The 12,645-nt window shown below is 36.7% G+C and overlaps 1 protein-coding gene across 2 annotated transcripts in view; it reads left to right on the top strand.

The window, feature by feature from the left end:
* Window positions 1-12,296, top strand: part of CUL4A (cullin 4A) — a 36,799-nt gene extending 24,503 nt beyond the window's left edge. The window contains exons 13-20 of one of the 2 annotated variants that reach the window (XM_082783843.1): window positions 299-409; window positions 739-824; window positions 1,840-1,947; window positions 3,118-3,231; window positions 4,320-4,425; window positions 8,997-9,169; window positions 9,969-10,121; window positions 10,446-12,296. In XM_082783843.1, coding sequence (XP_082639969.1) covers window positions 299-409; window positions 739-824; window positions 1,840-1,947; window positions 3,118-3,231; window positions 4,320-4,425; window positions 8,997-9,169; window positions 9,969-10,121; window positions 10,446-10,541 — 947 coding nt within the window. In that variant the 3' untranslated portion in view covers window positions 10,542-12,296. The remainder of the gene's footprint in view (window positions 1-298; window positions 410-738; window positions 825-1,839; window positions 1,948-3,117; window positions 3,232-4,319; window positions 4,426-8,996; window positions 9,170-9,968; window positions 10,122-10,445) is intronic. The other variant, XM_082783844.1, reaches the window with a different exon arrangement.
* Window positions 12,297-12,645: the final 349 nt, after the last annotated feature.

Genomic DNA, 12,645 nt, shown 5'->3' on the forward strand with positions numbered 1-12,645 from the left:
AAGGAGCACATTAAACACAACAGGGAGGACAAACTTTCTCTGGAGATTGAGTTGCAGACCTTTTATGGTCTCTGGGTAGACACCAAAGAGTTGGAGTAAATTTAAAAATATGTATGTCAAGAGAATAATTCAAATATAATAAGAACTTATTGTCTGCATATTTTTCTTTGCTGTTGCATAGTGAATATTGATCTGCTGATCAACATGCCATGAGAGAGGCTTGTGTCACAAACCTGAAGTGCCATGGTACAAATAGAACGTATGATTTCATGCATCTTTTGCTCCCATTTCCATGCAGGTAAAGATGTGTTTGAGGCATTCTATAAGAAGGACTTGGCAAAAAGACTGCTGGTTGGAAAAAGTGCATCAGTAGATGCTGAAAAGTCCATGTTGTCAAAGCTTAAACATGGTAGGCATCTTTAGAGGTGTTTTAATTTTTTTAATACTTTTTTTGTAAATTTGAACACATATGGTCTCATGCTTTAAAAAAGTAACAAGCCAGATCTTAAGTAATAGCTGAGCATATCACAACTTTCATTGTGCTCAGCGAGAGCTATTGGGCTGACCTCTCAGATATTTGACTGGTTCATTTAATATACCTGTGTAGGAGCAGAATATATATTTACGTGTAGGTGCAGTAGACCCTGGAAAATCTGGCTCAGCTATCTCCGGTTAAACCTTTTGTTTGTTCTGTGCTTGTTTGTAATTGTGGGATCTTTGCTTTAATTTGTGTGACAGAATGTGGGGCTGCTTTTACCAGCAAACTGGAGGGCATGTTCAAGGACATGGAACTGTCAAAAGATGTCATGGTTCAGTTTAAGCAGGTACATTCAGATTGTGTTTGCGTGCTAAATTTTCAACAATGATGGGGAAGCACTAAATAGTGTTATACTTTGGATTAAGCTAAAGTAAAACGACACAGCTTTTGAGCAGTCCCTAATCATAGTAACAGTCTCTTTATAGATCCATTTATAAAGCATAATTTATTCTATATCTACTCAGATAAAATCTTTTTTATTTGATTCTTTTTAAAGTGAAATAAAGTCTAAATATCACATAGTAATTTAGTTGGTTGACATCCTTTAAAGTCCCTATTCCTTCATTCTGGAAACTATTGCTGATCTAATTCTTTGCGAATAAGCCAGAAAAACTCCATGAATGTTGCTACAATGCATAGAAATCGTTTATATCTCATCCCCTGAACTTCCAAACTGTTAGTGACTGAGGAAATATTGTGTATGCTTGCCCTGTTGTTATGCTTCTGCTGAGTACCTTTTCTGGGGCCTTACTGAAGACAGAGTTCTGGGCTAGAGGTCTGACCCAGAACAGCTACTCCACTAATAAAATACTGTAGTTTGTTTTCTTTTTTCTATCCCAGAGTTTGCAGCCTGATTGGACTGCTGCTATGCTGAAGTTATAAGAAAACGTGTTGTCTCATAGACATGTTGAAGTGCTAGGGAATCACTCTGATCTTAAAATTGTTGCCCTGGCTTCTGATCAAAAGCTTTTGGTTTGCTTTTTTTTTTTTTTTTTTTGCATGTGGTTAAAGTTTTTGACCTTGATACCTCATACAGACAGTCGTCTAGGGAACTTCAATGTCTGTTGTTATTTTCTTTTTACTTGCAGTCACTTGCTGTGTTTGAAATAGGTTGTTGGTGGGGCATTAACTAGACGTGAAATTCAAAATCTTGGTAGAGCATGTGTAATTAAGGATGTGATGTGTAGGAATTCATCATTACCCTTTTAATTTAAAATTTCTAATTCAAATTAAGTATGTATATTTTTCTAATTTAGCATGCAAACAGTAGACTTCGATGTTTTTTGTCTCTTGTATCTTAGTATATGCAGAACCAAAGCGACCCAGGAAATATAGACCTGACAGTAAATATATTAACTATGGGGTATTGGCCAACTTACACACCGATGGAAGTCCACTTAAATTCAGAGGTTAGTGTTTGAATTCTCCTTCTAAATGCAGATTATGTAATGGTATCATGATCACTATCATAGGGTGAACTTTGTTTAATGTTTTTCTGTGAGATTTTAAGTTTTTAATTTTTTTTCTCATTTTAAAGATTTCAAAATTGGAAAAAAAATAATGTGGGTAAAATCCACTTTATGTGATTGTTTCACTTTTTTTCACTTTTTAAATAATACTAATCTTAAATTAGTATTAAAATAAAATCAGTGTCCTATTTAACGTTGCATTCAAGTACTTAAAAGTTTAAAACGGTTAACCATAATCAGTTTTTAACTGCATTGATTATGCATGTTGATCCAGCCAGTAGTTATGTTACTGCATGCTCTCATTTTCCATAAGATCCTTCCTCTGTTCTCTGCGAAGTCTCTCGTAAAACTAGCCCCTGCATTTAAATGGTCTGAAAAAAAGATTGCTTCCAAGTGTACAGGTTTTGCAAAGCTCATACCTGTAGTTATTTAAGTTGAAATACGTATTTGGAGTCCTGTTTCCTGCGATACCTTGCTTGATCTGAAGAGCAGCAAACACCTATGAGGCCAAAGGTGGTGGTGGAGATCCCGTTCAGTTCAGGAGCAGTGGAAGCATTTGTGCATTTGCTCTTGTGCCACATTTTCCTCAACAGCAGACTACTGTGGAAGGATCCAATCTGAGCAACAAGTCGTGAAAATGGAGGAGTAGAAACCAATTACTTGGAATTCAAGCATTGAAATCAGACTTGACACTTTATATGGCAAATAAAAGGAAGAGCTTGAGAGCAGGTGGCAGTAGTCAGTGTATAGGTGCAAGCTGTATGCTTGCTGTCCTGTGACTTCCTGATCAGATGAAATGTCCAGGACAAAATCAGTATTTTAGAGGTTTTAAACCCATTATGGATGCTTCATTTCATATTTATTAAAATAATAATAATAATCAGGGAAGTTGAAAGCTATACTTGAATTGAGAATTTCTTTTGTACACAGTAGTAGCAATGTACTTGAGAGCAAATTTTAGCTCTTTAAAATGAAGTGATTGCTTTTTTCCTCACAAAAACATTTACTATGAAATATTGTTGAGAAAAAAACAGTGGAATTAAACATGAAATCATCCATCATCACTGTACTGATAAAACACTAATAAGTTTTGTTCTCTTTGCTTTGCAGATGATAAAGCTTCAAGAGGTGTTCAAAACCTTTTATCTAGGAAAACACAGTGGTCGAAAGCTTCAGTGGCAGACCACTTTAGGGCATGCTGTCCTGAAGGCAGAATTTAAGGAAGTAAGTTTGCATGTTTAATGTTTAGCCTGTTGGGGTAAAATTTAAGTCAACTATTTGGAATCTAGTCATGTTCAGTATTTTCTTTATCAAGGTAATAGCATGTTTGGCGGAGGAACAATCACAGTTCAATATTATTTTGCACAAAAATAATACTTTTTATAATTAAACTGAAATTCAACCGATCTAAAGACAAAAGTGTGATACCTTGCAGTAACATTTATATTCATTTGATAGGGAATATTGTTTATTCAAATAAAGAGAGTTGTAATAAAGCAGGAAATTAAAGAGAGAAATAGTACAGCATCTTATTTTTAATATGGGATTGTTTTGATCTTAGAAATACTGATGACATTTATAGAATGCTTAATTGTTGCAAAAAGAGACTGAAGGGCGTTGGTGATGTGATGACTGGTTAAAATTTAAATGCTTGTTGAATTATTTAAGTCTTAAATAACCACATTGTTTCTTAATGTGGTTTTGTTTTGTCTCATGGAAGATCTTGTGTTGCTAATAATGCAGCTTAATTGAAGCAGAGCAAGGCAAAAAAAGGCAAACCCACAACCTTGAATTCTTTCACCAGCTCACTGTAAATATGAAACTTACAGATTTCGTCATTATGTAACAGTAAGACGGATGTGTTGTTGATTGACAACAGTGTGTACATCTGTCTGGAGAATTTATTTCCTTTTCATTGCCTGCTCATACAAACATTTGGCTACTGATAATACAGGGTGAAGTATAAAAAATAGATTTGCTATTGGTGGTAGCAAAGCCAGAATTTGTAATGAAATGAAGTAAATGATGTGACCTAATTGTTAGCTCATTCTAATGAGCTTGTGAGGTTTGTGATGTACTGCTACTGTTAGATTAGTAAAAAAAAAAAAAATAAAATAAAAATAAATTAAATATCCTGTTTCTTTAATGCTACCTTTGAGCAAGTTCTTCTGTGTGATAGGCATACAAAAATGCCCATCTCTTCTAGAAATAAATAAAAAAGAATGTTTTGCTTCTGTAGCTTATCAGATTTAAGGGATATGGGAGAAAATGGTCTGAATATTACTGCTAATTATTTTATATTTCTTTTTTAGGGAAAGAAAGAATTTCAAGTATCACTCTTTCAGACATTAGTGCTGCTTATGTTCAATGAAGGAGATGAATTCAGTTTTGAAGAGATTAAAATGGCCACTGGTATAGGTAAGAAAAATACTTTGTGATTCTTAGATTTATTCACTGAGTGATTGCCGATTACGAATCTGTAGGTAAAGGACCTAATTTTAAGAAATTTGTCTTGATCATCAGGACAAACTTTTTAAGCCAACAGTATATCGATGCCAAAAAAAGATGAGCAAAATACACTGCTCATGCTTCCTGGTGTAGATAAAATGTTTCATAAAGTAGATGGTAAGAGTTGTGTAGCATATGGTACTACTAACAACCTGTCAGTTTCACAAAATACATTTTTGCAATTCTTACAATTCACGTTGTGATAAAGACTAGCTGTATGTACAGATTATTTTTGTTTAATCACACTTTCAAATATTATATCTTGACAATGATTGAAGAATGTTGTCATATTAGGGTGATTGCTAGGTTAAAGGTTAGACTAGATGGTCTTAGAGGTCTTTTTCCAACCTAAATACTTCTATAATTCTGTGAGTTTTTCAATTGAACGGTTCTGAGAGCTTGTCCTTCTCTTTTCTGTTACTGTTGCCAGAGTTCCCTTTTTACTATAGATCTGATTTGTTAAAAAGAGCAGTGTCCAGTAGCAAGTGTACATTATAGCTGTTCCTCTCTGCAGGTTGAACCTGAAGATAGAAAGAACAGGCAAAAAGAGAAAAGTTTCTTTTTAACCACTAGTGGGATCTATCCTCTCAGGGTTTTTTGTTTGGTGTTTTTTTGTTTTTGTTCTCTAATTTTTTACACTTTCTTGAAATAGTTACAGCCGTTGGCATTAAAAAGCATAACCCTTTCATCTCTTTATTCTTGGGAACTCTCTGCGTCAACCAGCAGGTCATACCCAGTAGCTTTCTGCATGCTGAACCTTGAGATCAACCCAATAAAACAATTGCTGAAAAAGTCCCTGAACACACCCAAGTACTAAAATACTGTAAATACATTTTATAAAATATTGCAAAAATGGGGTATCAAGAATCCCTATTGCCTGGCAGGTTGTTTCAGAAGGCAGCACAGCACAGCCTAGATACTCCAGCCTCTCAGCCTTGAATCTTCAGGTTGCTGAGTCACCTGTGCCATTAATGGTAAGGGAGCTGGAGAAAGCATGCCATCGTGAGTGATAAGCATCAGGATGGTCCAGAGACTCATTAGGTCAGAGTACAAGGCCTACAGAACAAACAGAAATTCATACAAGCCTGATCCAGATCCTGCATTCTCACCTTGTATTACTTTACCTCAGCGCTTGCATTCTGGCTGCCTTACAGCAACAGATAAAATCTGCTGCGTGGAAATCCATGATGTCCCAGCACAATAGGAAGGATTTCAATAGACTCTTTTTAAGGCAGCTGGCTAGAATTGATGGATAGTTGGGAGCTGCCTTTGTTAGGTCATCTCTGTTTCTCTCTCTCATATGAGGAAATGGTGTAGGAAACCCTGAATGAGGACAGTTCATGACTCACAGGGCCCTTGAGACCAGGATACCTGAAGTAAAATAACTCTTCCAAATTCTACCCACACAAGGCATTCAGAGCTTCTCTAGAGAGGTCCCGTTCCCATTTAGCAGTCTCCCTTCTAAATGAGAGGAGTCTTGAAATGGTTTCAGAAGCAGGTCTCACTGCCTCCTGCTGTTTTGAGGGGAGCTCAGCATTTGCTGAGCAGTACCCTGATTGATTTTTGCCCAGCAGTGATAACCTGTGAAACTTGACCACAGCATGTTGTAAAAGCTGGAAGTTTACAGAATTCAAGGACGAGCAATGCATGGAAAGGTACCTCAGTGTATGGAAGCTGCCTCTGCCTTAGGAATTCCCTGAGCCCTAAATGATTGGAGGCTCAGGGAGCAGTGGGATGAGAAGAGGAGCAACAGCAGGGAAGCACAGAGCATTGCTGTGTTAGCTTCTCTCTGACGCTGCCCTGTGCACACCTGCTGGTGGCACTGTCAGAGGCAGGACACTGGTCTGGATGGACCTTCTGATCCAGGACAACTGTTCTTATGTTGTAAAGCAAGCGCTGACAGGGATGCTGAACCTCCCCTCCCCGCTCTAAAGAATTGTGTCTAACCACTTCCTTTGCTTTGGTGTTTACATGTGCTAACTCTTTCTAGGGGGTGTTGGGAGCCTTGTGCAGTTGTTATTTGATTGATGCGTGTTTATGATGAGACCTGTTACAAGGTGTTAACCAGTCTTTGCACATTGGTGGTTACGGCAGAAGAATCCAGGGAGCTGCACCCAATGCACAGGACAAAATAAAGCACTCTGAGTTAAGTGTCAGTAAAGGGCTCAGGACAGATTAGTAAATCTGATGGTAAATTAGACCACTACCACTTGATAGTATTCATCCAGGGGCTCATGGCTAAGTGTATATTAGGGAAGAGCATGATTTGTGACACATAATTTCCCTTTCAGCTTCTTAGAGGGAGTCAGCAAGCATATGCACGGTAATTGTACACTTGGGTTTTAGAATGCTTTTTGGTAAGAGCTCATTACAAGCTCTTAAATAAGTTTTCATGGCTTGAGAAGGGAATTCTTGTCACGGGTGAATGATTGATTAGAAGACAAAACAAGTAGACATGAATGGGTCACTTTCACAGTGGAAGGAAGCTCCTAATTGGGATCCCTGTGTTATTATTCAACGTAGTCATTAATGGTCTGAAGAAGAGGAGTACCGATGTGACAGATTTGACCTCCCTAAAGAATCAGCATCAAATCTGAAACTTTTACACATTACAAAAGGATCTCCAACTTGAACAATCAGGAGATCAGATGACAACCAGCGTTGCTGAATACAAACACACCTGTGTAGGGAGGAAATAACCAACTACACGTGCAGAGATTAGCAGTCATATTTAACAGAGCCAGACATTTTGATCTACTCCATATAACATATATTGCAGCTGGTCTCAACTGAAACAGGGTTAGCTGTCTGAGATTAATGGCAGACCTTAAAGCTGTCATCCTCGAACTTCAGATCAACTCAGATTGTCAGCCCACAATTTCTTGCACATACATTGATTTTTAATCGAGAACATCATAAATGTAATCACAACCCATATTCTACTTATTTAATATCTTCCCATGGACCTCTTAGAATAAAGCCTCATGAATCACATACTGGAATGAGGTGTAAATCATTTGCGATTTTCCAGCATTATAAAAATCAGTTTGGCAGCGTTGGTACTCTTTCTTCTCCTATTGGAACTCCTGAGAAAGCTGCTTCATGTTGGTTCCTCCTGTCTATCAGTCACGTCTTCCTGTCTCCTTTACAGACTTCAGCAGAAGATAGGGCCACTCAGATAAATATTTGGTTTACTTAGAGTCCTACTGAAGTTAACATAGAGAAATTAAAAGTTTGTATGGCAGAAAGCAGTACTTGCCTATTGTATCTTTAAATTCCGTTCCCATCTAACATGAAATGCTTACACATTTCTGGGTGAGAAAGTCATATATTTTTCCTCATGCGAAGTAGAAAAGTGGCTTACGGACTATTACAACATCCTCACCCCCACCCCCAAAATCATGAAGATTTTTCCTCCTTTGTCCTCATCTGTATGGATTGGTCACACTTGGAACTGTAAGGTTTTTTTTTAACAGCATCCTTGCACAGGAATTTGGGCCTGGGCATCAGTCTGTATTTACTGAAGGTGGAACACCTAAAAAGTTTGAAACAGCATGAAGTTTAGAGTTTGGGCTTTTTTTAGTAGTAATAGAACAGCTGGAGGTTTTTGTTTTGTTTTAAAAGAACTGGTCATCCTGTGTGAATGGGAAAGTTACAGTATTTTAGAAATAATAACTGTTAATCTTTTAGTCAGCTATTCTGTGCATTTCAGCACTGGATTGCAAAATCTTCAATTCTTAAACTTTTCAGATCTGACACATTCGGTGATAAGTATATGTTGTCAATAAAAGTATTCTGGGAGACTCCAGAGGTTGTTGCAGTGAAAAATCTTGAGATGAGACTTCAAAACATTCTAGTAATTATATTTTAGACTTTGTTTTATCTACTTGTCCAAATGCTTTTAGCTTTAAATCTTAATGGATAAAACTTTCCTCACCCCCTTGTTTCCACTACTTTCTTGTGGGGAAGTTTGCAACTATAATAGCTGTCAGCTGTACCTTCTCGCAAAACATCTTCCTATCAACTTCTTTCCTCTTTCATTTGTTAGTTTATTATTTGTGTTTATAATTTCTGGTGCATGTTTAGAAAGAGTGTTGAAATCATAAAATGGCTGGCTTGAGTTTCCTGTCATCAGCGGATTTTTCTTTTGATTGCCAAACAAAACTACAACAATAAAACCAGGTTCACATTGCTGTGAATTTTTTTCTGATACTACTGTTGGATAGAAACTTTGCTGAGATGAGTCTGAGTCTGCATTGTTGACTTGTAGAGTTCTGTGCACACTCTCAGCATCTGCCTGTGAGATATGTGTGAGGCCAAGCTTGAAGGCTGTAAATTGTTGCATAATTAGAACTTAGCTTGGAAGAAGATAACAAAAAAAAAACAGTAACTTTTTAAATTGTATGGCTAGATTAATTGCATAAAACTTTTCATATTAACATTTTGTTCTGTTTTCTCTTGTACTTTGAACTTCTTCACAGAGGACAGTGAATTAAGAAGAACCTTGCAGTCTTTAGCTTGTGGGAAAGCGCGAGTATTGATTAAAAATCCAAAGGGCAAGGATGTAGAAGATGGAGACAAATTCATCTTTAATGGTGATTTCAAGCATAAGTTGTTTAGAATAAAGATCAATCAAATCCAGATGAAAGAAACAGTATGTATTTATTTTTGCATTCATTCTGGTTGACTGTTTACCCATGTCCCACATGGAGAGACAGAATCTCTGCATTTTTGGTAGTCAGGCTGGCTGACTGGAGGCAATAAAGATCCTAAATCTCACTGAAATCAAACCAATTCAGGTTCCTTCTTCCTGTGCCTGCACATCTAAATGCTGTTATGTTAAATTGATAGGAGCTTGCAGATGTATCAGTCCATGTTAAAAGCTTTCATGGTATGACCGGAGTGCTGGTACTATACTGAACTTGTTAATCAAATGTCACCTTCCTTTATTAGGAGGTGTTATTAAAAGGGCAGGGTTGTCCCTTCTTTTGTAGTGGATATATTTGTTTTACTTGAATCCCAATTCTTGCCACCAGCTGACGTGTTTTAATTAGCATTGAGTTGTTTCCTTTTGGTCTTTGCGTGTTAAAATAAAATTGCAAAAAGTCCAATCAGTTGAGCATTTTTAATGCTGAAGACCTGATGTATTTGGAGTGTCAAATTCTTCTGTGTTCTACAAATCTGAAGTGAGTTCTTATGAATTAGTTCAATTTATCAAATAGATTTAAAATAAGGCATGACTTTTTCTTTACATTATCCTTAATGTTATATCTGGCTTGCTTTAGCAGTACTCTTCAGAATCACTTAGTTATGAGCATGCAGCGAGGTCTGCATCTGTCTCAAAGTTGGACAAGAATGAGTTTCCTTTCAGTGGAAAGGTTAACTGCAGAAATATAATGGATAAAATAATAGTAATGAAAGGTAATTATTCATGGTGTTGTATTGTTCTTTAGGTCGAGGAACAGGTTAGCACAACTGAAAGAGTATTCCAAGACAGACAATACCAGATTGATGCTGCTATTGTACGAATAATGAAGATGAGAAAGACTCTCGGTCATAATCTTCTTGTTTCTGAATTGTATAATCAACTGAAATTTCCAGTGAAGGTAAGTGATTTTGTTTTTCAAACCACCCTAGGATTATCTAAAAATGTGTCACATACTTTCCCATTCAGATTGTCTGTAAGAGTAAGAAATGTGCAGTATGCCTGAATCAAATTCAAAGGTTCAAGTACTAAAATGAGCATGTGAACAGAAAGCTAAAGGATCAGCAGGAAATTCTGTTTAGCTATTCACTGTAGTTCCTATTCCTATGTGGTCTTTAGCTGTCCTGTCTTTTGGTTTTGGTTGTGTGTGTGTGTTTGTTTTTTAAATAAAATATATTTGCCTTTGTATCATGAACTGTTTTACTAATCCCATCTTTTCTTGCAGCCTGGAGACTTGAAAAAGAGGATCGAGTCTCTCATTGACAGGGACTATATGGAGAGAGACAAAGACAACCCCAATCAGTACCACTATGTTGCATAATGGAGAGGAAATACTTTTATTTAAAAAAAAAAAAACAAATTAAAAAAAAAATCCAAATATATCTTCAGGACACCGAATACCTATGCTGTTCCAGACTTTATTTTTTAGCAGATTTCAGGTTGATGTATATTATTCAACCAGCTGCATGCACTGCTGTGGACAAGAAGCAAAATGATATGGTAACTGATCATCCTTGTCAAGACTCCTTACTAATTTTAAATGTCGCATTTTTATTTCCTTTAGTTATTTGTTTGTTCTTTTGGGTTCTTCTCGATTTATTTTTACAGATTTGCTTAAAATTGTCATCGAAGTTGGTTGGAAAGGTAAAATCACCTGTGTAAGAAATGCTTCTGTGATGGATGCAAGTCTGTTTTTTTTCATTTCTGTGTTCCTGACTGCATCCGTAAAGACCCTATATGCTGCATTCTTTAGCTACAGTGACAACTTGGGTAACTTTTTAAAAACCCTTAATTGATGAACATTTATGTACAAACAGTGTTGTTGAAATACACTGAATTTTTGAAATTCTGCACCGTGAAAACTCTCGACCTTGTGTTCATTTAGTTTTCTTTCAAATGAGTATGAACTTCAGTCTGGTTTGGATAAATCAGGTTTTGAAGTGAGATCCTTTATGTGCCAAGAGGACAACTGCGTTCGTGTGTGTAGTGAATTGTTGGGTTATTTAGCGAAAATATGGATTGTTATTTTATTACTACTTCTGCTGGGTTGGGTGGCAAGGATTAGATTTGAGTCAGAGGCCCTACCTCATTTTAGGGCAACTGGTTTTTATCACTGTTGATGTACTTGCCGTAACATTTAGTTTTGCCTTTAAAATCACAGGGAAACTACTGTACAGCGTGCTCCACTTTAAGAATCGAGAACTTTTTTAAAAAAACAGACTTTTATGGTCTTGATGTTGTGAAAGCATAGTTTTTTGTCTTGAAAGACTAAGGATTTTGTGAGTACTTTGTTACATATTGTATATATGTAAGTTGATTTGAACTAAAGGAGGAAAGACACTGTAGATCTGTTAGATAATTGTAACTATAAAGAAGATACCTTTTGTGGTAATACTTACAAGATGCTGTTTATTTTCGGGATTTGCATACTGGTGTGTTTCACTCTGAAAAAGAGCTACCAAAGGAGTTTTGATTGTGGCGAAAATGAGAAATTATAACAGCAATATTTTCTGAGAGATACCTTGCTAAGTTTATGTAACATGGATTTTGTGCATCAGTTGAAATGCCACCATGTCTTCTTAAAGTAAACATTGCAAAGAGTTGACATCTCGCAGATTTACATGAAGTCCTTGTTCTGTCACCTGGTGTCATTAATTGTATTGCATTCTTCTGAATTATTTTTGTTCCCTTTGTGTTTAGAAACTAAAAACATCTAGTTTATTGTATTTAAAGCATATTTAATGTTGTAATTTAATGTACTTATTTTAATATTTGAATCCAGTTAATTCAAATAAAATCTTTGATGCATATTAAATTCCTTAGCCTTGGTGAGAATGTGGCCCTTAATTTACGCAGTACGTTCTTTAGCGTTAATTATGACTTGCCTTGCAAGTGATCTTCCAGGCATGCGAAAGCCAGTCAGCTCCATCTTTCAGGGCTTTTAAAACAAAAAGGAAGGTGCTCTTCACAGAAATGTGCTGGGCAGAGGCTTTGTCCACATGGAAACTTGGCCATGGTAAACAGTAACTGATACCAAGCAACGAACGTGTGCTGCACTTCCTGGTCCAATAGTTTTAAACAATATGTTAAGAGCAGCGGTGCTATTCGTAAGATGATGGACTGATTCTGCCTTGCAAAGTGATGTTAATTGATTAAAAGTGCTGAGATCTGCAATTCTTCCTAATTGCCATTGCCTAGAACTCCTTGGCCAAATTACTCTGGTATAGCAATTAAAAATGGGTTGTTCCAGGAGCAGCAGAAATAATGATGGCTGTCTTTCTGTGATATATGCTGGTTGGCCCTGGCTGGAGGCTCCCCATAAATAACCTCAAGAAGCAGTACTGCAGAATACTGCTAACAGCCAACCATCAGCATTGGTTTTACTCTCCATGATCCATTTGCCAATCTCCCCCATGCTCCCTCAC

The sequence above is a fragment of the Aythya marila genome (genome assembly GCF_965140915.1).
Source record: "Aythya marila genome assembly, chromosome: 1".
Lineage (NCBI taxonomy): Eukaryota > Metazoa > Chordata > Aves > Anseriformes > Anatidae > Aythya > Aythya marila.